This window comes from Labrus mixtus, chromosome 5, assembly GCF_963584025.1.
Source record: "Labrus mixtus chromosome 5, fLabMix1.1, whole genome shotgun sequence".
NCBI classification, from domain to species: Eukaryota; Metazoa; Chordata; class Actinopteri; order Labriformes; family Labridae; genus Labrus; species Labrus mixtus.
This window is the reverse complement of record NC_083616.1, coordinates 31542918-31569685: the sequence shown is the minus strand read 5'-3', so window position 1 is coordinate 31569685 and position 26768 is coordinate 31542918. Positions and strand designations below refer to the sequence as shown.

At 41.9% G+C, this 26768-nt stretch overlaps 1 protein-coding gene across 1 annotated transcript; it reads right to left on the bottom strand.

The window, feature by feature from the left end:
* Nucleotides 1-4388: 4388 nt before the first annotated feature.
* On the bottom strand, nucleotides 4389-25915 carry si:ch211-225b11.1 (uncharacterized protein LOC561694 homolog). Its single transcript, XM_061039279.1, has 13 exons — nucleotides 25153-25915; nucleotides 18692-18826; nucleotides 12342-12552; nucleotides 11350-11482; nucleotides 10810-10944; nucleotides 9674-9777; nucleotides 9256-9380; nucleotides 7114-7226; nucleotides 6757-6897; nucleotides 6437-6536; nucleotides 6146-6246; nucleotides 5856-6023; nucleotides 4389-4877 (listed from the first exon to the last, which is right to left on the bottom strand). The coding sequence occupies exons 1-13, from the start codon at nucleotides 25361-25363 to the stop codon at nucleotides 4764-4766; spliced, it is 1791 nt and encodes a 596-aa protein (XP_060895262.1). The 5' UTR covers nucleotides 25364-25915; the 3' UTR covers nucleotides 4389-4763.
* Between the last annotated feature and the right edge of the window lie 853 nt (nucleotides 25916-26768).

Genomic DNA, 26768 nt, shown 5'->3' with positions numbered 1-26768 from the left:
AGCTCCGCCTCCTCCATGTGAACAGATGGGACAAACTATTAAACCAAAATACATCAAACATGGTTTCTGTCTTTAAAGTTTGTTCTTATCATGCTCATTTATGTCCAAGTGTTCACTTTTCTGAGAGGTTTAGTTTTATGTATTTTTTCATGATGTTATGAAAAAGGGTATCGCGCCATGATTGACAGCTGTATTGACAAATGAGGCTCCTGCAGCACTGAGTGCAACGGATCATCAGAGTAGAGGAGTAACAGTGTGAGGAAATGTAACAAAAACTAACACCAGAGACCTTGAACTTCCCATAACCCTGAGTATCTGTTTCAAACTGACACTAGAATCTGTTCTGCTGTGGGACCGAACCCACCTGCGGGCCTTTACCCCCGATCCCCACATACTCCGTGCGCCATTGTTTTGCCCTGCCCCACTGGATCTGTTTCTGGAACGTGAGCGCAGCGGAGAGCGGCTATGAGGAGTACACACATCACAGGAGAACTACAAGATCACGCAAGACAATGCAAACAACAAATTGATTTGTCTTTTGACGTAATGTTGATAAAGTGATGAAAAATACGATCGTGAGTCCATCAATTGTGTTTTATTTTGAAATCGATCCTATGCGTTTCCTTGTCATATTCTGTCCAGCTTAACGCGGGCCTGCAGCGTACTCCATCAAAAATAGACTCGCAGCGTATTTGAAGCGGAGCAGAGTGCAGTGGCTCTGGTTGCACGCTTTGGAGACGGACCGCGGCGCTCGCTGTGGAAACACAACGATTGACTGGAGTCGCAGTTAACTACGAAGTGCTGGGCGCCGACGGAACACGACGTGCACGGCGGAAGTGGAAATTGGGGGTTGGCGTTTTATCAGTAAGTTAAATGTGGGTTCTGGTTAGCGGAAGGGGCAGGATGGTTAGAGTCTCTACTCTGTGCCATGATTTCAGCACCTGTCTGGCTTCATAGCTTTGTCCATATTCCTGCATAACTCCTCTGCTCATTTTGGAGTTTGAATAACATATTAACCCCAAAGCTCACATCTCCACCCCCTGACTGACCCGTTCCTCTCTGCTGTAGAGAGAATTTGGACTTTAAAATCAACATGTCCTGCTCTCAGAGACAGGAGGTTGATGATTACAAAATACATAAGCAAACTGTAAACTCGAAGTTGAGTTTGAAACAAAAATGTTTCCACCAAAGTGAACCCTCTGACTTATTTACTCTGATAAGACGCTGAGGTCCTGTAGTCAGTGATTAACTGCAGGTTTTGGGTAAATAGGAGGGAGAGGTAACAAAGTACCAGATCAAGTCTTGGCCTATACCAACGAGTGCAAGTTCTTATAGCCCAATCAAGCTCTATATAGATGTGAGTCAAAGGCACCCCAACGTTCACGCTCACATTCAGCCTCATCTGAGCTCAGGACAGAGAGGTGTACATCAACAACTGATGAGAAGACTTGTGATGGTAAAATGTGTTAGGCCTGCTCAACCTGAGAAAAAAATGCAACGTGCAATGATGTTGTTCAGTTCTGCCTCTGAAATCTTCCAGAGTTTATTATTCACACATACAAATCAACCAAGTTCAACACTTTGATGACGCTCTTCACCTTTATATCAACACTACATTTAGTTTGATCGGCCAACATCAGTTCATTTCACTTCATACTGTCCGAAGCAGTTTCATTACCTGCACAGAGGTTGCACCGGCCTTACACCAGTCGTAGGACATAAACATCAGCGCTCCACCAGCTCAGTCACTGAGTACAAACATCTGCTCACCTCAACTTCACATTTAAATGTTTTAAGGGGGCTAGGAGGGAAGGAAAATGGGCAACACAGTCTGGGTGGAAAGATTTGGCTGCAAGCGTTCAAACACGCAGCTCACCCCGAAAATGTCAAAGTCTTGTGTGTGTGTGAAAGCCCTAAAAGAGTGCATATTAGCTATAACGCAGTTTTTATGTGTATATGCTGCCCTAATGTTTTACAAAAGACACGTGTTTGCAACATGTTTATCCTCACTTCAGGATAATCCATTCTGAGTGTAGCTGATAGGGACGCACCGATGCATCAGTTTAATATCGGTATCGGCTGATATTAGCCTTGTTGACAGACAAATAATGTGGCATACGATGTCAGTAGCGGAAGGCGTGGTCTGGCATCTAGTACTTCTAACTACTGATTCAGGGAAGAGTTTTTTTTGATTGGGCAGAAGAAGTCACTGGTTGGACAAACTCTTTTTCATGGTCAAACATGAGAGAAGATGTCGTCATTGTGAGAGACTAGCACCAAAAGAAGCAATGAAAACAAAGAGTCAGTATCGGAATCCGCTTAATTTATTGGCCCTGGCTTCTCCTGGCTGCACAGTGGTGCAATGGTTAGCATTGTTGTCTCACAGTGAGGAGGTTTCTGGTTTGCTGTCAGATAGGACCGCCCTGTGTGGAGTCTGCATGTTCTCCCCGTGCATGCGTGGGTACTCCAGCTTCCTCCCATAATTCAGAGACATGCTCGGTACGTTTATTGGTGACTCTAATTTGTCAGCCCTGTGATTGATTGGCGACCAGTCCAGGGTGTAACCCCGCCTGTCGCCCAATGACAGCTGGGATTGGCTCCAGCCCCCTGCAACGCCGAACAGGAAAAAGCAGTAAAGATAATGGATGGATTGTTTTCACAATTGGTGCATCCCTAGTAGCTGACAGCTCAATCTTTAATTGACTGCATTCAATTATTCTACATTATACTCAGACCTCCATCGAAGCATGCTGAGATGTGTTTATTGCCACTGCCCCTATTGTGGTTAAAATGCAGCTCTGGTCTTTGTTTTAAAAAATAGTTTTGAATCTTTGCAGTGCATTGAAGAGACAATAGCTGAGTCTGAATGTGATCCTCTGAGACTCATCAGCAAACATTGGCGAGGCCAGCTGTTTGGATCCTGAAGCCGTTCCTCCCAACAACATGTCTAAGCTGTCAAAAATTAAAGGTCAGATGTAATGGTGCAGTACACGTTGAATGTAAAGTTAAACATTTCTAAGGCTGAGGCTGCTTTCCTAAATCAACCAATGATATACCAGGAACTGATAGCTTTGTTGTTTTAGCTCCACACAGTCCAGATAACCAGAACACAGTGTTAAAGGGTAACGGTATATCCAGTTCACTCCTGGCTTTCTGTTATGTATTTGAATCTGCAACACATCCAGGCAGCTCTCAGGAGCAATCAATCATCTGAGAAACAAAGTCGTCTTTTTTCTAATATTTACACATGGTCTCAAGTGGATTTATAGATGAATAAAGACTACCAGAGTGCTACATGAAATCAATCCACAAACTCAAGTGTCGAAAAAATGAAGCCAATGTTAAGTGCAAAAAACTGCAGTTCCCCGAGTGTCCACTTGAGGCTGGCGGCAAAAACTAATGAATCCCTATTTGTAATTTAAGTTTTAATTTTTACAGCAGTAATAAACACGTTTACAGCCTGGTACAAAAAACGGTTTTGGTTCCTGTAGCTCATTTCTACACTGATTTCTTTTCACTCATCCATTCTGATTTTAATAAGGCTACGCATTATGCATACATTCACATATCAAGGGGGCGTGGGTAAGATGACTGATTGACAGGCACTGTTGTAGCTGTTTGCCACGAGGTCTAAGGTCGGCCTCAACTCCATTTCTTTGTCTGTTTCTAGATTGTAACCAAAAGTTATTTTTGAGGGAGAACTCACATTAGGCCGGACGGGGTGTGCCTCGGCACGGCTGCTCATGCACGAGCACAAACACATGTCCGCGATGTGGATGTGTCATTTAATCGATGGCAGCCTTGCGTAATTGAGAATTAGAGGGTCGGACTCGTATCTGACCAAAATGACTCAAAATAAGCTCCAAAGTCAGTAAAGTCGCAGTCATGTTCTCTGTGTTGTTCCCCATTGCGCTGACTCTGAGACCGCACTTTCTGTAAACTAAAGGACGCTACATGATAATGTACAACCAAGCGTGAGTAGTATTAGGGTGTGATGACGTATGTACAAGAGGTAAATGAGCTCAGGCACGCAGGCCAGCGAAGGGACAGATAAGGGGGGGCAATCATGCATCAGCCAGTACAGGGCAACTGGGCCTAGTGTGAGTGCGTCTTGAGTCAGCATTTCCAATACGGCAACTGCCATAGTTCAGCTTCAAAATGCCTCTACAGAATCTACTGGGTGACATCACTGAGACAATGTCCATGATTTATACAGTCTATGCATTTAACAACAAAACAGTAGAACGCGTCATGAGTTTGACAGATTTTCAAATATGTGAAGCCAATTTCGCTCTTTTGTAATATACCTGACAAAAAAAAGTGGCCTTTAAAGAATTCAGTCTACAGGAAATTATGCTAAGTTAGTTACGTACCGATTGGCTCTGACATAAATGAGAAAAATATAAAACTTGTTTATTTCTATCACACATTGCAAATGAGTTACTTTTTGTGCACAAGTTACCTTGTTGTGATTATTTAGCCAACAGGAGGAAATATCACTTACATTCAAATCTTTGGTTCAAATATAAACCTGTGTTATATAGAATGGAACATAAGCACCCACAATTCATTACACACTTGGACGAAGAACAAGTTTTTTCAAGTTCCATCAACGTCAGGGAGAATCAGCCCTCTGGGAGAACTAATAAGCAAAGAAAGAACAATAATTTCACTAAAGAAACATACAGTCTGTGTGTGTCAGTGTAAAACAGTCCTTTACATGACTTTACACGCTTCGTTTAAATCTGTCGCCGTAGTCCCACTCATGCCTTTGAATTCAATAAAGTTTCAGACACAGAGTTGTCTGGGTTCTGTTTCTCCGGTAGGTAATCTTCAGCATCGAGGTCTATAGAGGAAGTCATCGCTGTTTTTAGTCTCTGAGGGACAAAGAAAAAAACACGAGTTTAGAAACCAGCTGACAACTCTAAAAAAGTTATTCCAAACATGTTTAATCAACTTAAAGGAGCAACCTGTAAGATATCTACTGAATGAAATGATACAATGACCGTACTATATCGTCAGACAGGAAACATGCTATGTTGAAGTGCTGGCTTCTCTGACAACAATGCAGCAGCCAGTATGTCCTCCTTCTAACTTTAGATTCTGCTCCTGAATGATCTGGATTTGTTTGGACCAGAGAAGGTAGGCGGTTTTAAGGCGACCCCCCACACGGCCGTTTTGGACGCCCGTCTGTTTACCAGATATGAGAGCAGTTATCAGGTCAACAGGTGTTGCAGCGATGGAAGCGGGCGAGAGAAGTGGTTCAGATAGAAGTGATTGTACCCGACCTAAAAAGCCTCTGCATGTTTCTAATAAGCTCCACGAGCAGAAACGTGCTCAAACTAGGATCAATATTGGAGATGCTTTTGAAAAATGGAGAGAGGTTAGAACACAGAAAGGTTTACAGACCCATGCAGAGCTGGATAAACACTGAAGCTTCAGAGTCCACCACATGCTGACCTGCAGAGAGGGGGGGGGGGGGGGGGGGGGGGACAGCTCTCTACAATGTTTTGAATTTGGACTGCAGTACCCATTTTAAACGCTAGGTGTCAGAGTTACATACTGCTCCTTTAAGCCCATTTTGAACTGTACGATTATATAAGATTTGTGGGGCAAAGTCCGCTCACAATAGCCGACTGAATTGTTGAAGACGCACGATCAAAGCTCAAATTTCCTCAAACTGTACGAGTTAAAGGGGGAAACAGCATTCAGAATTGACAATTGTGTATTTAAGTTGTCTCATATGCACAGCTCAAATACACAAATCGCTCTTACGCACACACGCACACATAGCATCCTTATTGAGCCTTATCTGCCCACAGTCATTTTTCAGAATAATAACGTTTTGTGGTCACCTGAAGGAATGATCCTTTGTTGTGCAGCATCTCTTGAATGGCTCCGATCGGAATCCACACAATGGAGACCAGTGAGACACACCAGCCCACACCCTCGGCCCACACTGGGTATTTGTACTCCCCATAGCGAGCAGGAGTGTACTGGACGACGCTGGTGGTCAGTATACACTGTGAGGGGAAGAGAACGGACAGAAGCTTTTTTTTTAAAAGACATGATTGTTACTGTTATGAAAGCAATGATCCTTGGAGATGATAAAACAACATCTTGGCTCTGATTATTGAAACCTCACCAGCACCAACATGGGACAGAGCAGCAGCCAACAGACCCGGAAATAAATATTTGGAGATTTCCCTTGCATCCTTTCCACCATTAAGGAGATCTGTGGGACACCTGAGGTAAAAAATACAAGTTGTGATTTTTTACTTTAAACGATACTTGAACCCAACTACAAATGTCCTCATGTTAGAGCTATGTAAGTTGTTCATAGTTCAGCTTAATGTTTTTTTATTCAGGATAAACCCTTTGTCGTGAAACAGTTTATTGAGGGTTTGGTGTATATTGAACTTTACGCTGATCTTACCGAAGATCCAGCAGACGGCTACAACTTCAAAGAAAGCCAGAAAAACAAGAGACACCACGGCGGTGTAGTGGTCCATCAGCTGGAACACGTAGATACCTCCCTGTGCAGGACGAGGAGGAAAGACAGAGGAAGAGAGCGGACAAAATGACTACACAACAAAATGACAAACAACTGTCACACGTGACACAATGGTAACGACATCATTTCCTAATTTTAAAAAATGATGTGCAGAAACATGCTGGTGCTTTATGGTCTGGTTTTTATTCTGTGGCACTTGCATTACAAATGAAATGTATCCTGTAAATATCATCATGCTGCACCTTTGTAACGTGAGGAATCCCAAGTATGAATCCAAGGACACACACGGCCAGGGTCACCAGCTCTTCTCTCTTGAGGAAGCGCAGAATTCTGGGGCCGAACTCGTCTTTGATGAACGTGACACCGACTTCAACCGTGGCAAACTGTGGACGAAACGTTAACAGTGTTCATAACGATACGATAGGCTACGATACACTTTATTGTCCCCTTGAGGAAATGTTGTCTTTGGCCTTGTGCTGTACTTCTCTTTCAGATTATGTCGGGATCAAAGGGATTGGATTCACCCTAAAAGCACCTGAGTTATGTGCGTTAGACCACTTACTAAGGATTGTTAACAAAGGGCTCTTAGAGAAGGTTACCTGGCTGTCCAGGCCCAGACAAAGCAACATGAAGAAGAACAGAGGAGCCCACAGCCGGGAGACAGGCATGGTGGAGAGTACTTCAGGGTACACAACAAACACCAAACCAGGACCTGAAACACAACACCAAAGGGATTTTTTTTTGGAGTATAGCGCTCAACTACGTTCAGGAACATTGCCTTTAGCTTTAGAGACCGGCAGGTTTAATGCCATTCCAGAGGAAGACCGAGTTTGTTTGTTGTGTGAGTTAGGACAAATTGAAAACGAGATTCACTTTTTGTTTTACTGCCCGATGTACGCTGACATCAGGGATGTTCTTTTAAAAAAAAATGTCTTCAATTTATCCTGATTTCTTTTGGCTAGACGATTATGAAAAACTTGAGTTGTGTTTTAAAAAAGCAACCTTTGTTATAGCAGATTTTTATTTGTAAAGCCTGGGGAAAAAACACATAGCACGTTGTTTAAGACTGAACTGTGACAGGAGCCGGCAACTTTGTAATGCTATGATTTGTAAATGTGAACCACTGCAACTGAATTCTTTGGTGTCTTATAAGCCCATGAGGGTTGGGCACTTTGTGTTCATGACACGAAAATAAATGAATCAAATCAAAACAATATAGCTTGGACTCATTCAGCAGGCAGCTGCAAAGACTTACATAACGTGTTGAAAGGTGAGATCTAGAGATGCTAGCGGAGGTCGCCCTTGGTTACGTGTTCTGCACAGTTTTAGTGTTGTGGTACTAGAAATCAGTCTTGGTCTCTAGACCGGTCTCAAGACCACGTTTTGAAGGTCTCGTCTCAGAATTGAAAGCATTTTTACGCAGGCTTGTCACAGAGTCAGACTGGATGAACCCTGGATTTTAAATGAAGATCACCACTCACAGACTATTTTAGAAGGAAAACGTCTCTTTCTAAAAAAAAAAAAAATAACTTCCCTTGGATACGGCAGCAACCTTTCCCACATTATTGTCTAAATGAGTGACAAGCCTGCAGCACACAAGATGATGGTTTTTCTGTGATATTTATGGTCTTCGTCTTGTCTCGGTGCACTCTGGTCTCGGGTATGTCTAGGTCTCATTTATTTCCTTAGAATTCAGGGTTTAAATCACACATTTTGATCATCACATGTCACTTACAGTATCAGTATGAATCGTTCCTTTTAATAAATGTGCATCTGCTCTGTGTGTGTGAGCACGTTCCTCCTTATTTAGTCAGTTTTATCCTATGTTAGCCTGCACATAAAAAGTTAATAACAGCGACTGAATCCAAACTACCATCATCCAGCTTCTATGCCACGATCTCTGCCATGTAGGGTTATTGAGTTTGCTATCTTAGTTGTAGGGATGTTGTTACAGACTTTATTCAGCTGCACTCTCAGTCCTGAGAATGCTGCTCTTACGTAGATATGATAGCTGACTATACTATATCCTAAAGAAACCTGCATACAGTACGTCAATCATTCAATGCAGGGTTGCACATCTTGAAATCTGTGTATTAAGCCCGGCTCAGACGACAGGAGTTTTTAAATCTATTCTTCTCTCTTATGTCCAGCATGCACACACTACAAATTATGAAAATAATGGTCACATCGTACAGGATTTTGTAGGAAGAAATCGCTGGTAGACATGGACAACATGGATTGTCTGTTCTAAGATTCTAACAGTCATATGCATCTCAGGTGTCCAGCACACCCATACAGGTTGTGTCACTGGTCTTACCACTGTCTGCCCTGGTCTCTCGTGGTTTTTATAGTCAGGTACAACTTCCACCAGATGCTATCATGGTAATCGACAACATTACTATCCTAAATATCAAACATGTTCGGGATGGCCCTGATGCTCTCTGATCGAGGAGGACCACTCACACTACAAAATAATCTGGGTTGGTTCTGGTCGTGAACACCCTCGCGATTATTGGGAAGGGGAGTCGGTCTTCAAATGGGCCTGATTATCCTGCAGTCCGAGCCAGGCTTAAGAGAGAAATTAAAAAAACGCTCCTCTGGGGATGTAAACAAGAACAAGGTCCAACTTGAAACTGCCTTTGTGATTGGATCTACTATATGTACATCTTTAACACTCTGACATCCGTTTATACTTAACAACAAGTCCATGATGTCATGGTCTTTTCAGGCTTGATGCTTACCATCCGTAGCTATGTTGTCCACAGGGAGGTTATGAATATGAGCCATGTAGCCAATAGCTGAGAAGATCACAAAGCCAGCCAGGATACTTGTGAATGAGTTGGTACATGCTACAATCAAAGCGTCCCTGAAGAAAGACACATGTGTGAATGGAAGTAGGTCTGAAGTAAAGAGTAGTAGATGAGAGCAGAGCCGTGACCAGGTGGGCTGGTCAGGGGTGTCATGGGCCCCCCTTGAAATCAATTGGCCACCATTGGGGTAAACCCCAAATCGTAAAGTCGTAAAGTTTATCATAAGAAAATCAACAGATGTGACAGATGTGTAGTTTTATAACAATGAGTGAAGAACCAGAAACACAAACATCAGGATAGTGAAGGACAGCTTTCATAAACACAGAGTGCTCCATGTTTTTTTCATCACCTGAGAATGTTGTTGTTGAACTTGTTGTAACTCGCCATCGATATCATGGAGCCGAACGCTATCCCAATGGAGTTAAACACCTGAGCAGCGGCATTCACCCAAACCTGTGATGGAGAAGATTTACATCCCTGAGAAAAGAAATTCTCTGAAGAGTAATTTCCAGTTCAGGAGCTTATTAGGCTCACACTTTAGGAGGAAGTGCATGCTGTTCAGTTACACATGTGCAACAATTTTCATTCTTTTACAGTAGTTGCCATGATTTTTTGCCATTTTGTTCTCCTTATCCGAGGTCAGGTCACGGTGGCAGCAAGTGCAGTAAGTCAACCCAGACTTCCCTCTCTCCCCAGCAACGTTCCCATCTCCTCCTGGGGTATTTCCAGGGGTTCCCAGCTAGACAGCTATACAATCACTCCAGCGAACTCTGGGTCTACCCCTGGTTCTCCTCCCAGTTGGACCTGCTCAGAATACCTCCAAAGGGAAGCGTCCAGGAGGCATCCTAATCAGATGCCCAAACCACCTCAACTGGCTCCTATCGATGCAAAGGAGTAGCGGTTCTACTCCGAGCTCCCCCAGCGTGTCTGAGCTCCTCACCCTATGTCTAAGGCTGAGCCCAGCCACCATCTGCAGGAAACTCTTTTCGGTCGCTTGTACCTGCAAACTTATTCTTTTGGTCACTACGCATAGCTCATGACCATAGGTGAGGGTTGGAATGAAGATCAAAAAGTAAGTCTTTGCCTTCAGGATCAGCTCCCTCTTCACCACGACGGCTCGGTACAACGCCTGCATTGTTGGCCGACGCTGAGCCAATCCGCCTGTCAATCTTTTGATTTTGATATCCTTTATTTCCTTTAATCCCTGAGGGAAATTCAGGTTTAGACTCTGTTATAAAGAGATATGCCTCTCACAAACAAAGACCCGTAACACACACATGCACAAACAGGACCGTTGGACATGCATTGGTGGAGAGATGTCAGAGTGGGGCTTGGGACACGATCATGAGTACCACTATGTTGCCTGACTTGACCCCAACCTAAGTCCCTTAGATGGTTTTCAACTGTCAGGACAACATGTAATCAAAGTCCTGTAGGCTGGCCTATCTACTGTCTGATGTCACTCACTCATTAAGAGAGTCTCACCTTCACTTCAAACAGTTTGCTCCAGACGGGTGTCACAAAGAAGAGGATGCCGTTCTTTGCTCCAGGAAGCTGCACGTTATTGATGAGCAGGGCGAACAAGATGAAGTACGGAAACACAGCGGTGAAATACACAACCTGTGTGACAAACGCAGATAACAAATAAAAGTGTTGGTTAGTCGTGCAGATGTGGGGTTGCAACGATTGAATTACTTTACTGACATCAGAAAGAATGGTTTGTGTTTTGTTCTCATGGAAATAATTCATTCTGGTACGAGCCAGGTTATTTCATTCAATTCTAGTCAATCTGTTACTGAGCAGAAAAGCATATACGATAGTAAATTGTCAACATTTTTTGGTATCCTAATCTAAAATAAAAATAAAGTATGTTCTTCCTAAGGGTACAACTGAGGTATCAAACTTAATGTAAACTACGATCCATTTGTTTTGAGCATTTTCTATAATCTTTGCTAAAACTGGCACAAACTCATAATTAACACTGTGCATAAACTCATCCAGCAGAGAAGAGGTGATTATTCTGACCTTGCCAGTGGATTTGACTCCTTTGAAAATGCATAAATACACAATGACCCAGGAAAGGATGAGATAGCCAAAGAGTTCCCAGCGAATACCTCCGAGCTCTTCAATGCCATTCGTTTTCTCCAGAAGCTTGAGACTGGAAATAATGGAAGAAAGGAAGGTGAATTATTTATTCCCACAAAACTTGATTTCAAGCAAGCAGAACCGTCCAGTGTTGAAACATGAAGCCACTGCAGCAGTGCAAAAAAACTGCAGTTCCTCAAGTGTCCACTTGAGGCTTGTTCCACAACAAATGAGTCCCCATTAGGTCCCATGTTAAAATGCATCAGAAATAAACATGTTTACAGCCTGGTTTTAAACTCCTCGGTTTTGTAATAATGAAGCTAAGAGTTCGATAATGAGGCCTCATCATGGTGGTAGCATGTTAGCTGTTTTCCACGAGGCCAGGCAACACTTTAGCAGAATCCAAGTATTGACCTGAAACTGTCAGCTTTGTTGGTACTTGCACAAATTGAAAAATAGTGAGTACACACAACAGATACAGAAATCTCTTGGCTGAAATTACCAATCTTGTGTGTTTGTGTACAATCCTGTTTCCAAAGCAGTCAGGACGTTGTGTGAAATGTAAATAAAAACTCAAATGTCATGGTTTTGGTAACATCATTGTGCCCAATTTGAATACGATACATTAACATCTTACAAATGGGACTGGGACACGATCATGAGTACCACTATGTTGCATCATCTCTTCTTTTAAAAACACTTGGTTAGCTTTCAGAAACCAAGGGGTCCAATTACTGTCATTTTGAAAGTGAAAAGTTTTCCTTTTGGGGGGTTTTAAGGCCGAATATCACTCCATGCTGGAAATATAAAAAAAACAGAAATGTTTTTGCATACCTTTAGTCCAGTAAATGAAAACATTGAGAAATAACATCTCTAGAATTGTCACATCTGTATAAATAGATGGATTTGCAGTTATGAATGCAGTCGCTCACTCAAAGAACTGCTGGCTGGCAGACTGCAGGTGAGTGGCGTTGCCGGGGAAACCACTGGAACAGTTGGCGATAACATTCCAGGTGTTGTTGCAGGACGTCCAGGGTAGCGACGCTCCAAACGTGTTGAATAAATAATACAGCGCCCAGCTCATGAGGACATTGTAGTACGTGGAGTACACAAAGCTGATGACAACAGTGGCCAAACCGACACCTGCAGAGAGACGCAGTAAGAAAGGTATGTTACCACCTGTGAGGGAGAGCGTGGACATTTTAAATCTCATAATTGTTATTAAAAAAAAATATCATGCTTAATATTTTGCAGGGAAATGTCAATTACTCGCGCCTGGTAATGGGTGTAGCCTACATCTTATATAAAGATAAACAACAGTCAAAAGATAAAAGGCATTCCTGGAGCCATGGGTTAGAAATTCCTGTGTGTCTGTCGTCCTGTGAATACAACAGACTTTTAACTAAATGGGTAAAGGAGGGATCAAAGTCCTCCAACAGTGGTCGACTATTCAGTCTTTAACTGAACACCTGCGTGTTTTGGGGTTGATTTCATCTGACCTCGTCATTGGGGAATTCAGAGCAATGACTCAGCAAAATGTCTAATCCTTTACAGCAAGAAAAGGAGAGTCATTATGCTGCTCATGGACTTTTCAGAAGGGAATTAATCCTGGTCCATTTGTTTATTTTCCTGAAACTGAAATATCTGGAAAAACTGCCAAGCATTGTCTAACCTGCAAAAATACTTTCATTAGCAATGTTCTAATGGGTCTAGATCTTTGTTAGGTAATGAAGATGTGAATGTCTACTACCAAAATATTAAAATAAATGCCAACAAATGTTTTTTTAGACTTTCGACAGTTTGCACGAGTATGAAAAATGGCGACAGAAAGAAGCAAAACTTTTGGTAATTTAGCTCTCAAAAAGTGAGATTAGAAGAATGATAGCATTTTTAAGAATGGTGATAGGACCGAGACCGAGAGCTGGGACGCTGGACACACACAGACCACAAGTCGAGCTTCAATCAGGCTGGTTTAATAGTCACCTGAGAAGAAGGGGAGTATGCAGAAGCTGTCTCATCGAACACAACAGGGTTTATATACTCCTCTCAAAAACATCTGGAATGTCACCTTCAACATTTCACACTCTTTGTGCTCCTCTCTCTGTAATCTATCACCAAAGACTTTCCAGCGTCATTCAGGAATCTATTGCCCTTTCAACTCGTATAACTGGATGTGGCTCATGGCCAGAAGGTAGATGAGTATAAGAATTACCTTAGCTTAGCTCAGCATGCATACCAAGTACCCAGGAGCGAAAAACCATAAAATCCTAACCTCAAAAATTGTATGTAGCTGGAGCTAGCAGCTAGTTAACGGGCTAGGCACCAACAGCTAGCACATTTCTTTCTAAAGGCAACAAAATCCACCTGCCATAAAAAACTAGTTCCAAGGATCGAACGACTATAAAATCCCAACCTTACAAATGGTATACTGTAGCTGGAGCTAGCAGCTAGTTAGCGAGCTAGGCGCCAAATTTAGAAACAGTTACCATGGCTCTTTCTACAGACAACAAAATCCACCTGCCATAAAAAAAAAGCTTTTTTTCTAATGATTTTTGTGTAGTCTGTTAAAAAGAAGTGGGTTTTTTTTGTTCCCATGCTCCTATGCTCCTAGATTTGTACCCAAGTACCCATATGTGAAAAAAAACTGCAGTTTCTCAAATGTCCACTTGAGGCTGGTTCGAAAAATGTATAATCTTCCAGATGTCCTATATTAAATGCTTATTTTAAAAGGAATAATCATGATTGCAACCTGGTGGAAAAGTAAAGAAAGAATTGGTCTCTTTAACTAATTCCATGATACAAAGGGTCAATATTTTCATAACTCACCTGTTTTAATTAGTTTAAAGCTAAGATTTATGCATACATTTACATAATTAGGGCGTGGCTGAGTTGACTGAAAAGTGGGCGTGTTATAGATTAAGCACCGCCTCTGCTCCATCTCTTGTTTCCGAATTAATTGAAAGTTAGCTAGGGCCAACATCTCCAATATGGCTGTACTGTCATACAGCGGCTGTTGTCAACAGACTGTTGTCAAAGAGACAGGACTGACGTGCAGCGCTTTTCTTCTCAGTGCAGAATCGCTCGATGGAAGCGCTTCCGAGTGCACAGCCAGCGTTTTTCTGTCCCGGATAAAACACTAGGTGGACCCGGCGCCTTAGACTGCATTTGAGTCCTCTACAGGTTTTTGGAATTCATTACATGACACATCGATTATTAAAGTCTCCACTCGCTGTATCTACTTTAACTTTAAAAACTAAGGTATCATAAGACCTCTTCACACTTTCATCAAACTCAACAATTTCTGGGTGGGCTACATGGGTGAATTCAAACAGCCAAATTCCTGAAAGACTGAATAAGTTGGTTTGAACTAACGCTCCTCGGGAGGTCCCAGTTTTCTGAGTTCGGAAGTCGTTCTTACAACTTAAGAATGACTTGATTCACTTGATTTCCGTTTGGAAATTCTGAATGTTGTAACAACAACAAAAAACAGCGTTACTGCTACAAAGAAGACGTGTGAATGTCTCTGTTACAAGTTATATTTCAGCAAAAAGCTGATGTGCAACATGTGAATTAATGAAAAGTATCTTAATTTTAACAAAACATATTTTGCCCCCCATGTGAGGGTTAGGGTTAGACGCCAATTCGGGCACCTAATTTGTTCCAGAGTTTCCGAGTTGTTGTTCCGACTTAAGCAGGCGTTTGTGTGCATCTTACAGCTCGCTAACTTGTGTTTCCGATGTGTCCGACACCACATGAATGCACCATTTAGTCTCCACTGACAGGGAACATAGCTTTAAAAAAGTTCAGGGTGTGGCCAATCAGATTTCAGAGGGGGCCGGCCACCACAGGGCCCTCCCTGGAAACGCCCCTGTACTGAGCAGAGAGAAGTAATCAGAGCAAGCTCCTCTGTCTCTGTTTCATTAGCTGAGTCGGGCCTCACTAACTAGGTCACCTCACTGAGTAAAGATGATGGAGGAGGTCCTGAATGGCAGAAGATTGAACGGTAATAATCTTTGATAAAGCATACTGCAGGAGAAGCATTGTACATGCAGTTGATTTGTGATATTTGTGTGAATTGAAATCATGGATTACAGTTAAACACATGCAAAGAGCATACAGTAAACAAACTACCTGCTTTTTGGCCCTTGTTAAGCACAGAGCATTAACCAGGAAGAAATGAGCGATAAATCAAGGAAGGACCCGGACATTTTGACCGGGTAGATTATCTCTGTCTTTAAAGAGATAAGAAAACTATGGAGAAAAATCTTGAGTTAGAACAGGTCAGGCAGGATTTTCAGTTCAAACCCACATGTGCTGATTGTTGATGGTTGGGCTCGTTTGATTTGGACGATGATCGGTTTGACGAGCTGTCGGGTGGCTGTCAGTGCCCTCTCAGTCAACATAATTCAGATAATTTGAGTATTTGAATTTTGAAAACAGCTCCAGTCGTGCACAATGTTGCATGAACAGAGTACTTTGAAGCAAAACAACTTTATTTGCATCCACATGATTGACCTAAAGATTAACAATTTCACCTCAAAAGACTGTGAGAGCACATCGTCATTCACCCACTTTGACTCAGTGGTCATTCAGATCAATCAAATTTAAGTTGAATTGGTTCAGTGACTTCATGATTTCTTTCTGGGACGTGTTGATTTAGAGTTCAATTGAATCTGGGGTTGATTAAAAATCTGGTCCAAACAAACATGTCACTATAGACACTGATTAAAGCTGTGATGAAAATGTTCATTTCACAAGTACTCAACCATCAACAAGTTAAAAAAAAAACAATCCATTTATCAGACAAAGAGCAGATTTCATTGAAAATACAAACAGTAAAAGTGTTCATTTTTACATTTGAAAATGTACAAAATGTTCATGCGTAAAGATGGACAAAAATGTTCGTGCTGGATAGAAAGTCAGACAAGAAAACGCAGAGCATGCGGTCAATTTCAAAATAAAACACAATATATTACCGATCGTGTTTTCCATCACTTGATCAACATCAAGTCAAAACAGGAACCAAATGAACAACAAATCATCCTCTGAAAGACAAAGCAACAAGTTGTTTGCATGTGTTTCTCTTTATTCACGCGTGATCTTGTAGTTCTCCTGTGATGTGTGTACATCTGCGCTTCAGAAACGGACCCAGTGGGGCAGGGCGTGCACCGCCCGACCGTGGCGCAGCATGCACGGACTATGTGGAAATTGGCAGTTATAGTCTGTATAAAATCATGGAGGACGTTACATCTCCCCAAAAGTGAAGCCAAATCATTTGGTGCTCCCCCTGATGACTTGCTGCAGTATAGGCCATAAGCTCCACCTCCTCCTCTATGGTAACGGATGGAACATGGGTCAAACTAACAAATCAAAACGCACATCAGATAAAAATCGTACCATATCTCAAACATGGAATCTGTCATTGCACATGTCATGCACAGCACGGAGAGCACAGCCGGACAGCTAGCAGGAGTGTTTTATTCTGAAAATAAACCGAATGTTTTGCTGTGGATTCGGTGTCTGACTTCCCGTCCCGATCAATCTTTTTCTGTGGTAAATTGATTTGCCGTGCTCCGGCATCCGGCAAAAACAGAAGCCTTGCGTATCTGCTGCAGACGGCTTCGTACTGACGGAGCTGAGACACAGCGGAGTCAGTGGAAGCACACACATTGAATAAAGTGAAATACTCTGCTGCTGTAACGGCGCAGAGACACATCTGTTGGAATTTGGCCGTGAGTGTTTGCTTCAAACTGACACAAGAATCTGTTCTACTGTTACATCTGGAGGTCAAATATCTGCTTTGATAAGATTAAGAGGTGGGACATCCTACTCTGCTATCTATTTGGGATATTTTGGCTTCACTTTTGTACAACAGGAGGAGGTGGAGATGTCTTGTCCCTCTTTATAGTCAGTCAATGATTTATTTCATTCAGGTGTGAAATGATTGATTGAACTGTTGGACAGTAATGGTGACAGGGTGAGTAAAAATAGAGGGTACTTTAGACTTCTGTTTCAAACTGTGTGCCTTATGTTTACTGTAAATTAGCTGAATAAGCTAGGCGATGTGCATTTTTACTCCCCAGTTCTTGATCAAAGTCAAGTTTGAAAACTTGGAGACCTCTATTTACATACTACACTGATTTACATAGATTATTTGGATTCATGGTTAATTATTCACCTTTTTTGGAGGTAATGTGTTAATCCCTGCCAGGCCAGACGTTCGAATGCTAATTACAGCCATTTGAGGTGAAAGCCTCTGCCATGCCCCCCTTCACCCCTGCAGGGAGATTCCAAGGCATTTGCATGGCCGAAAATCTGGTTATTCCGGCAGTGCTGGAATTAAGATTAAGATTAAGATTTGCTTTTATTGATCCCAGCAAGAGGAAATTTCAGTTTTTACACTCTAAGTCATGCAACACATACACAGGCTGAAATATACACACACATGCAGAAACAGGATCCTATGGACATGCACTGATGGAGGGATGTTGGGGCTGCCCATGGTGGGCGCTCCTGGGCTGGTGGTTTGGTGCCTTGCTCAAGGGCACCTCGACAGTGCTCAGGGAGTGATCTGGCAGCGACCAGACCAACTTCTATGTTTGGTCCGCACTGGGACTTGAACCGGCGACCCTCCAGTTCCCAACCCAAGTCCCTACAGACTGAGCTACTGCCGCCCCGGAATATGGTCACCTTTGGGCTTCACTGAAGAGATAGGACAGTGGATAGAGAGAGTGGGGAATGACATGCGGGAAAGAGCCACAGGTCGGATTCTAACTTATACAATTTGTAGTATTTTTAATTTGAAGTCTTTTTAACAGTACTGCCTGACATATTTTACACATGCAGTCGTGATACTTTGATAATAAATGACAATGAGTCATGATAAAATTATCCTTTTTCTTGGTAAAACCAGGGTAGTTTGATCTAATCTGAAATTACAAGAGCTTTTCTACGCACAAGAAAACCTGATGGGTAACACTTCATGAGGCAAGGCAAGATTGTTTGCTTTGCTTTGCCTTATGAAGGCATGGCAGTAGATAAATGCAGTAGATAAATGCAGTAGATAAATGCAGTGGATAAATGCAATAGAAAAGGTCAATGTAATTTATCCATACCATTTTACAAATTAGCAAAACACTATAGTCATTCATGCCTGATGCATTCATTCAGCCCTGTGCATGCGCCAGAGTCTGTATCCAAACTCAAATAAAAACCTCTCTTTACACAACTGTCCCAAAAAAGTATTAAAAAAACTGAGAGACATGAGAGAAACATCACTCACCTTTCAACAGGGGACAGATTTTGGCGAGAGCGTGCACAGGTCCTATGCGAGTGTACTGCCCGATAGCAAACTCCATGAAGAGCAGAGGGAGACCGCACAGCACCAACATGATGAGATAAGGGACCATGAAGGCACCTGACAAAGAGGAACAGACAGGAACAATAGATGACTGATACTTATACCATCTCTAGAGTACGCTATGAAACGATCCTGAGAGATGCATGTGATTCAGGAGCTGCAGTGTGTTTGAATCTGAAGCTTTATCCTCCATCTTTGAGACATTGTAGATATGACACTGCAGCATGTCCTGACCCCCGTCTGAGAGGGAAAACCCCCCTGTGAGGGACATGTGTGAAGAGGGGAGAGAGAGTGCGGGATGGCCTCCAAATCGGCCAGGACCAGGAGTCGAAACTGCGACTAGTGGGATGAGGACTGCAGCCTCTGTTCATGGGGCGCACGATCCACAAACCGAGCTACACTGGAGCCCCGTCACCTCCACTTCTTGCATAAATGTAACAAGGGGGCTGGCAGGAAAAGAGCCTAGATAAAGTCTGGTAAAAAAAAAAAAAACCTGTTCAATTGTGTTCGTACACACAACCCAACCAGTAAATTTCCTGATTACATCAAGTGCATGTTTAAGAAGCAACTGGTTCAAAGCTCACATGTCCAATCTTGTCCGTTCTTTGTTTTGGTAAAACTACAGGCTTAATGTCTTATTATTGTACACCCACTTGTTAAATTAAATTTGTTCCTACCTTAATTCAGTGAAAGTGAGGGGATCAAGTGCTGAAGTTTTCCTTTTAAAAAGCTGCTGTGTTGGATTTAGCTGAGTCATTCTTGGTTACAACACAGATGCTGTTGTAACATGACAGAGAGAAAGGATGTGATTGTATCATGCGTAGGTAGAAGTGTTAACACTGAGGTCATTCATTTGTACTTGTGTCTCTTTATCCCCAAGAAGAGAAAAATCCATGTAGTGTGTGGCTTAATCCGAATTAAAGATCGGTTCATTTGTACACTTTCCACTTGTTTCCCACAGTTTAAAGACATGCAGGGCAAACCCCCTAAGAAAGACGTCAAAGTTAGCAGGATCCTCTCTGTTCAGTCTGTTGTTAATCTTTATGATATTAGTGAAAATCAAATGATATTAAAGGAAGAATGTGCAACTTTTAGATCCAGTAGATTTTGCCCCTGAGCACCAGCACTTCTAACCCTTCTCCAATCTCGTTTGCACAAAGGAGTTATCAAATTGGAACGCACAATAATTAAGCCCTACGCGCAAGAGGTGGAAAAAATTGTCCTTGTCTCGAGCTGCGTTGTTGTGTTAGCATGCTAATGGTAGCGCTCTTTAGTTAGCTCGTAGCTTCACATTGCATGTAAATTAACACGGATTGACCGTGATCTAAAACAGTTACATGACATTCAAATAATCAGTGAGTATGTTCTTCTTCTTTTCTATAGTCCCTCACTCAAACAACTTTTTATACACAAGGGGAGGAGTCGGCCGTCCCGTCCATGTCAACATGATGTAAACACGGCTCTGACAACAACACAACCAGCGGGACTCAGCCGTCTCACTCATTGTAGACAGTCATGACTCAGAGAGACATTTAGATAGATAGACTTGATTTAAGATATATTTTTATGTGTAAAATGTCGCACATTCGTCCTTTAATACATGTTTCGATACCACTGCATCAAAAGGTCCAAGGGACCCACTATTGGGAAATTTCTTGAATTAATTTACCAAAAGTTGCAGGCAAACTCCAGTAAGCCGTCTCAGGACTCATCTAGGGACGAGCATTCAGCGGTTTACTCGCTCCATATCAATCAATGAATCGCTATTTGTACAGCACCAATTCATGACACGTTACCTCAAGACACTTTACAAAAAGCAGGTAAAAGACTTGTCCCTTTTACAAATTGCAAACATTGGCACCATTGCTGCACACCTGTCCCTCACAGTGTCACCTCCTCTGCTCTGTCTGTGTGGAAGACACACAAATGTAACTTTTGTGAAACGCCAAAAGGACTTGAAATACGTCAGCATTTGCCGGCCTCTGAATCTGAATGGATCAGTCACAGCTCCTCTCTCTTTTTTTTTTCTAGCCACAGATTTGAGTTCAAACGCGTCAGCACTTTTCACTCCCACCGTCATTAAAATAACGGAGATGATGTCGTCTTTTTCGGCACATGATCTCAAAAAAGCAACAGACGCTTTTCTGACTCTGCAGTTTGACTTTCAGCGTCAGTTTCTTCTGTTGTCTCCGACTCCACACTGAGACTATTGTGCTGTGAAGAGAGGCATGTTCATATCAGTCCTCCTGCACATGACCGCTCTAAAGGCTACAGGCTGTAAGAGCTGAAAACCTTATAGGCCGACATGTTAAACAGGGAAGTCTTAAAGGAAGCCTTGTTTCCTTCTTGTGCTCATGTAAAGAACGATTAAAGCAAGTGGCCAGGCTTTCTGTGACCTTTTAATACAACCTGACAGCCATAAATGAGTCCTAAATAAAGAGTTTTGAGTCCAGGCTTAGTGATAATAGTACAAACAGAGTAATTAAGAAGTCATCTTTGAAGCTGGTGTTTTAATTGTCTAAACTATATTCAGGGGAGTTTCTATTTTTTTTTACATATGCAAGAGAGGAATAATCTCTGAATGTCATGCAGTCCTGATCATCAACATTATGGTAATGGTAAATGGACTTGAGCTTATATAGCGCTTTTCTAGCCTTCCAACTACTCAAAGCGCTTTTACACCACATGTCACACCCACCCATTCACACACTGATGGTAGTGATGATCGCTATGTAGTATCATCCATCAGAAGTAACTAATCCCATTCATACACCGCCACTGAAGCAGCGGGAGCAATTTGGGGTTAAGTGTAGCGCCCTCTGAATGTCATGCAGTCCTGATCATCAACGTTATGAACAAGAGGTAACCGTGCTCAGGCCCGGTTGAAATCCACTATGCAATAATAACTTTAGGCAAAAACATTGCAATAATGTAAGATGAAATAACAGCTTTGTTAAACTATTTGTGTGTGCATTAAAAGATGTTCAACCTTATGACACGAGCACCTTCTGATTAATTTCAACAGTGTCTCCTTTCATGCTTTTTGTACAGTGTGCATGTCTTTGGTACAGACTCCGATTACTCAGTTTTCTCGAGATATAAAAAGTAATTTCTGGTTGTTTTCTCCAAATCTCAAATTATTGATCTTGTAATATCAGGATAACAAAACTAGATTTCCGTGATAAAAGGTTAATTTCTCATGATTTCTGGGAAATTACATAAAAAAAGGGGGGAAAACAAAAAAAACTTTATCCTGAGATAATGAGATAAATACGTCCAGATCATGAGAAAACAACCAGAAAAGACTTGTCACAGGAAAATTGAGCAAAAAAAATACATTTTTGGATGCCTCTCCGCTTAGGGTTTCGGTGTTTGTGTACTTTTTGAAGAGCCAATTTCAACTATTTGCTGCTCTTCTCTATTGCTCTATTTTGTAAAGGTGACTCTAGGAGTAATGCAAACACTTCTTATGTATCTGTACCGTCCTGTCCCTGTGTCAGCGAGAAATGTCCTATAAGTTCCCAGACTGTTAGGTTAACGTTCTGCATGCACAGGGACAAACATGCAGACAACAAGGAACCTTCTTGTTTTTATGCAAATGAACTAACCGCTGCACCACCATGCAGCTCTATGCAGGTTTTACTCCTGAAAATGTCACAATGCTGCAGGCAAAAAATTCCACCCTTGTTCATAAATCACATTACTGGAATGTTTTGTGATCTGAGGCCTTTAAAAAATCCTAAACACCTGTTCTAAATAATGCTTATCTTTGTTGTCATGTAACATTGTAGGAACATTTTATAAAAATGTGCTGCAATCAGAGGCATCGAAAACACTTAAAAAAGTTACTTAAGAATATTTTTCCTTTGATATCATGTAACATAGAGTAGAAGAAACACTTTATGGCAGAATATAACCTGTTACCTAACAAATGTCCCCAAAACATCCTCAGAAAAGTTGCCATAATACATTCTTCCTTACATTAAGAACATAGGAACATTACATGAATTGATTAAGATATTTTAAGTGCTCTGAAAAAACATTTTCTTTCAAACATTGTGAGAACTTTGAGGGATTGTTAGCCAGTGTTGCGGGAACTTTCCTGTCATGATTTTGGTTTCTTATTTTCAGAGTTTAGATTTTCTTGTTGTTTTTAGTTCTCATTCTTCCCTGATGGTGTTGTTTCTGTGTTTTCTAGGTTAGTCATTAGTGTTTCATGTGTTATTTTGTAACTTCGTATTCTAGTGTTTCTTTATGTTCTAGTGTGTTTTGTTTCATTCTTGAGTTCTGTGTGTCTTTAGTGTTTCATGGTTTAGTTTTGTAGTTGTCCTCAGTGTTTCTTGTATTGTATTCCTGCCTCTGTGTGTTTCCCTCCGTGTTGATTTCCCTCATTGTCTTCACCTGTGTCTTGTTAGTCTCACCTGTGTCAGATTACCCTATGTCTATTTAGTCTCTGGCTGTTTTCGAAACCGCGTACTACATACTACTATCTAAATCAGTATGCAGTATATACTGTATACTGCATACTGAGTTCAACAGTAGTATGTAGTATGACAGCCAGTCGTCAGTTATTTTGCAGTATGCTTGGCAGGTTAAACTGGTTTTACTCAGCTGTGAATAATATGTAGTAATAGAGCAAGCGAAGCACCCTGTAATTGCAGCTGCTTGTCCAGCTGTGACACATACACTGTACAGTCTACAAAGCAGGAAAATACGAGGTGGTAAGACATATAAATATATGGACATGTCATATTTGTTATTGGTTCATAATGTGGCAAGATATTCAGTCACCGCCACCGACGAGTTCAAACAGCTGCGCTCCGGCATTTTGATCTGACCTGACACTTTGGCCGTTTTCGAAACTGCGTACTATACTACTAGTACATACTGATTTGGCCAAAATGCAGTATACAGTATGCGAACAAATGCGAGATCCGCAGTATGCGAAATATACCCGGATGTCATACTGATTCGGGAAAAATTTACAGTATGCATCGGACCAGTCTACCTTGCGTACTGTCTCCCAGAATGCAAAGCGCCATGTCAATATTTACAGTCGTAATGGCGGAGGGCAGCTTGTCTCCTTCTTCTTCTTGCCACATTGTGGGCATGAACCAATGACAAATATGACATTTTCAGATATTTATGTGTCTTACCACCTGAGATGTTCCTGCTTTTTCAACTGTACGATGCATGTGCCACATGTGGACAAGCTGCTGCAATTACTGGCTTGCTCATATGATTACATATTATTCACAGCTGTGTAAAAATTAAACCTGAATGCTTGAAAAATATACTACAATGTTAATAGTATTTTTCATAATGTAATTAAATAAATTACTACTAATAATAGCATGCTAATCATATTTCAACCACAGGTGTTATGTATTAATGACAGAAGATATGAGAGATTGTTGAAGCTTTTATTTTTATTATTTTAATGAAACCAGTTTAACCGGACCAAGCATACTGCAAAATAACCGACGACTGGCAGTCATACTACATACTACTGTTGAACTCAGTATGCAGTATGCAGTATGCAGTATATACTATATAAATCAGTATGCAGTATATACTGCATACTGATTTAGATAGTAGTATGTAGTACGCGGTTTCAAAAACGGCCTTTGCATTGTGGGAAACAGAGGTAGACTGGTCCAATGCATACTGTACATTTTTCCCGAATCAGTATGACATCCTGGTATTTTTGGCATACTGCGGATCTCGCAGTTGTTCGCATACTGCATACTGCATACTGCATTTTGGCCAAATCAGTATGTACTAGTAGTATAGTATGCGGTTTCGAAAACAGCCTGTGTGTTTCTTCCCCTCTGTGTCAGTTCATTGTTGTTTGTCGTATGTTGTCAGATGTGTTAGTTCTTGGCTGTTGTTTGTATGTCAGTTATCAGTGTGAGTAGATTGTCCGGTTTCCTCATGCTCTAGTGTTACTTGTGGTTTCCTCGTGGTTAGTTTTCTCCTTTAGTAAGTTGTGTTTGCCTTTGGCCATTTTGTTTAAATAAATATTTTTGTTAGATCTGCATCTGGGTCCTCCTCTTAGATTTTCCTCACCTGTAACATTTCCCTCCTAGCTGGGTTGATGACTGACAGTGTCAGTGACCTTACATGCATCTGTATTGGATTACAATATAAAAAGGAAAAATAATACTTTTAAGTAGTCCACAGTTTTGAGTTTTATCCAGTGATACTGATTTAGTAGCGTGAGTGTGTGTTTTTTTTTAGCAACATCCTCAAGTTTCTCATGCAAACTTGAAACTTGATTCACCTGAAGAACATTTAAATGACACTTAAATCAGTGACATGCATTTCACCACTACTGCTGCAGGATTATAACAATTAATCCTGACCCTCATGGACAGTCTCACCTCCACCGCTGCTGTAGCACAGGTAGGGAAACCTCCACACGTTGCCCAGTCCCACCGCGTACCCCACCGAGGCGAGGATGAACTCCAGCCGGCCGCTCCACGTCGGTCTCTGCGCCTCTGCTCCAGCCGGTGAATCCGTCATTTCAAACGTTTTCAGAGCGGATTCACTCTCCTCCGGGTGTCTCTCTGAGTTTTCAGCACCGACTTCCATCCTCCTTTTGTTGACTGTAACAATGACGCGATCAATTATCAGATTTAAGAAGCGCCGAGCAAGTCCCGTTAAATGTAAAAAGAAGAAATTCACTAGACTCCGTTTAAATCAACAGCGACGACGAAGTAGTTCATCTCCATGTTCAAAGATTAAACGATTAGGCTATAATCAACCGATAAATAACCTCCTAATTGTCTGGTAGCCTAATGAATCATCCATTCCTTACAATTAAATCCTGCAGTGCGCGCCCGTTATTAAGAAAGAAACAACACAATGAGCTCGTAACTCTCTCACTGTCTGTTTCCCATTCAGCCCAATGAGTCTTCTTTGGTAATGTCACACAACTACATGTGTCCTCTTCAATTATCTCTGCATCAGCCCCTGACAGGTCAGTGAGTTTTACACCCGCCTCTTTAAAAAAGAAAAGAAAACTAAGTAGAGTTCACTCCAGTGTCTGTCTGTTTGAACCTGACTCATGGATGAACAGCTGCAATTATTCAATGTGGTTTATTTTTCTTCTGGAGGCAACCAATCAGCAACCTTGGGGAGGGGGCTTTGGTAATACTGTCAACGCGGAAGTGCCACAAACTGCAGTTCGTTAAGAGGCCGCTTGGGGCTGACTCCAAAGGCGTGTCAATCTCCGTTAGTCCCTCCTGTGTTGAAATGTGCATCTTTACAGCCAAATTGAACAAGTGTACAGTCTGGTAAAAGAAGCTGTACGACTCTGCTGAGTGATAATCTGAATGTTAATGTGTGATGAAGAGCTGTGAAGGTTTGTTGTGTCTGTTAGTCCTGCAGAGTTACAGATTAGGTATGTGGGGATGTGAAGGCAGAGACAGTAAATAATCATGGAGTGAAGCATGGGCGGTTCTAGGCAGAGGCCAACGGGGGCCAGTGCCCCTGTAACTCTGAGCTTGGTCCCCCCTGTGGCCACCCCTCCAAAATGAAGAGCCCCCCTAATAACATACACAGTATTTGACTCAACAACCAGACTCACAATCTATTAAATACTGTTACTGAAACAAATATAAATCATTAATGATGTGTACTATTATTTGGCATAATATATATTTTTTTAAAGTGATCATCTTTGTCTATTTTTCACCTGGGTTTAATGTTCCCCTCTGACAAAACAACTAGCCCCAGTTTGGCCCCCTCAGTAAAAGTGGTCTAGAACCGCCACTGGAGTGAAGTCACCCATCTGTTCCTGCAGGGGGCTTTGGCAGCCTGTCGGTGGCGATCGCCATGCTGGAAATGCTGGAAATGCTGTCTCACTCAAACTGTCAGTCAACATAACAACAGAGGGGTGGTTGGGGGGGCGGTTGGGGTTATGGGACTTTAGGGTCTCTGGGAGCCAGCCTGAAGTAGACACTGGAGAAACTGTACATTTTTTGCACTTCCACAT

Coding starts and splice junctions, on each gene's coding strand:
- si:ch211-225b11.1 (XM_061039279.1), bottom strand. CDS start 25,363: ATGGAAGTCGGTGCTGAAAACTCAGAGAGACACCCGGAGGAGAGTGAA. Junction 9,778..10,809: donor GCAAACTGTTTGAAGTGAAG/GTGAGACTCTCT, acceptor TCTCCATCACAG/GTTTGGGTGAATGCCGCTGC. Junction 6,024..6,145: donor TCTGTCCCATGTTGGTGCTG/GTGAGGTTTCAA, acceptor TTCCCCTCACAG/TGTATACTGACCACCAGCGT.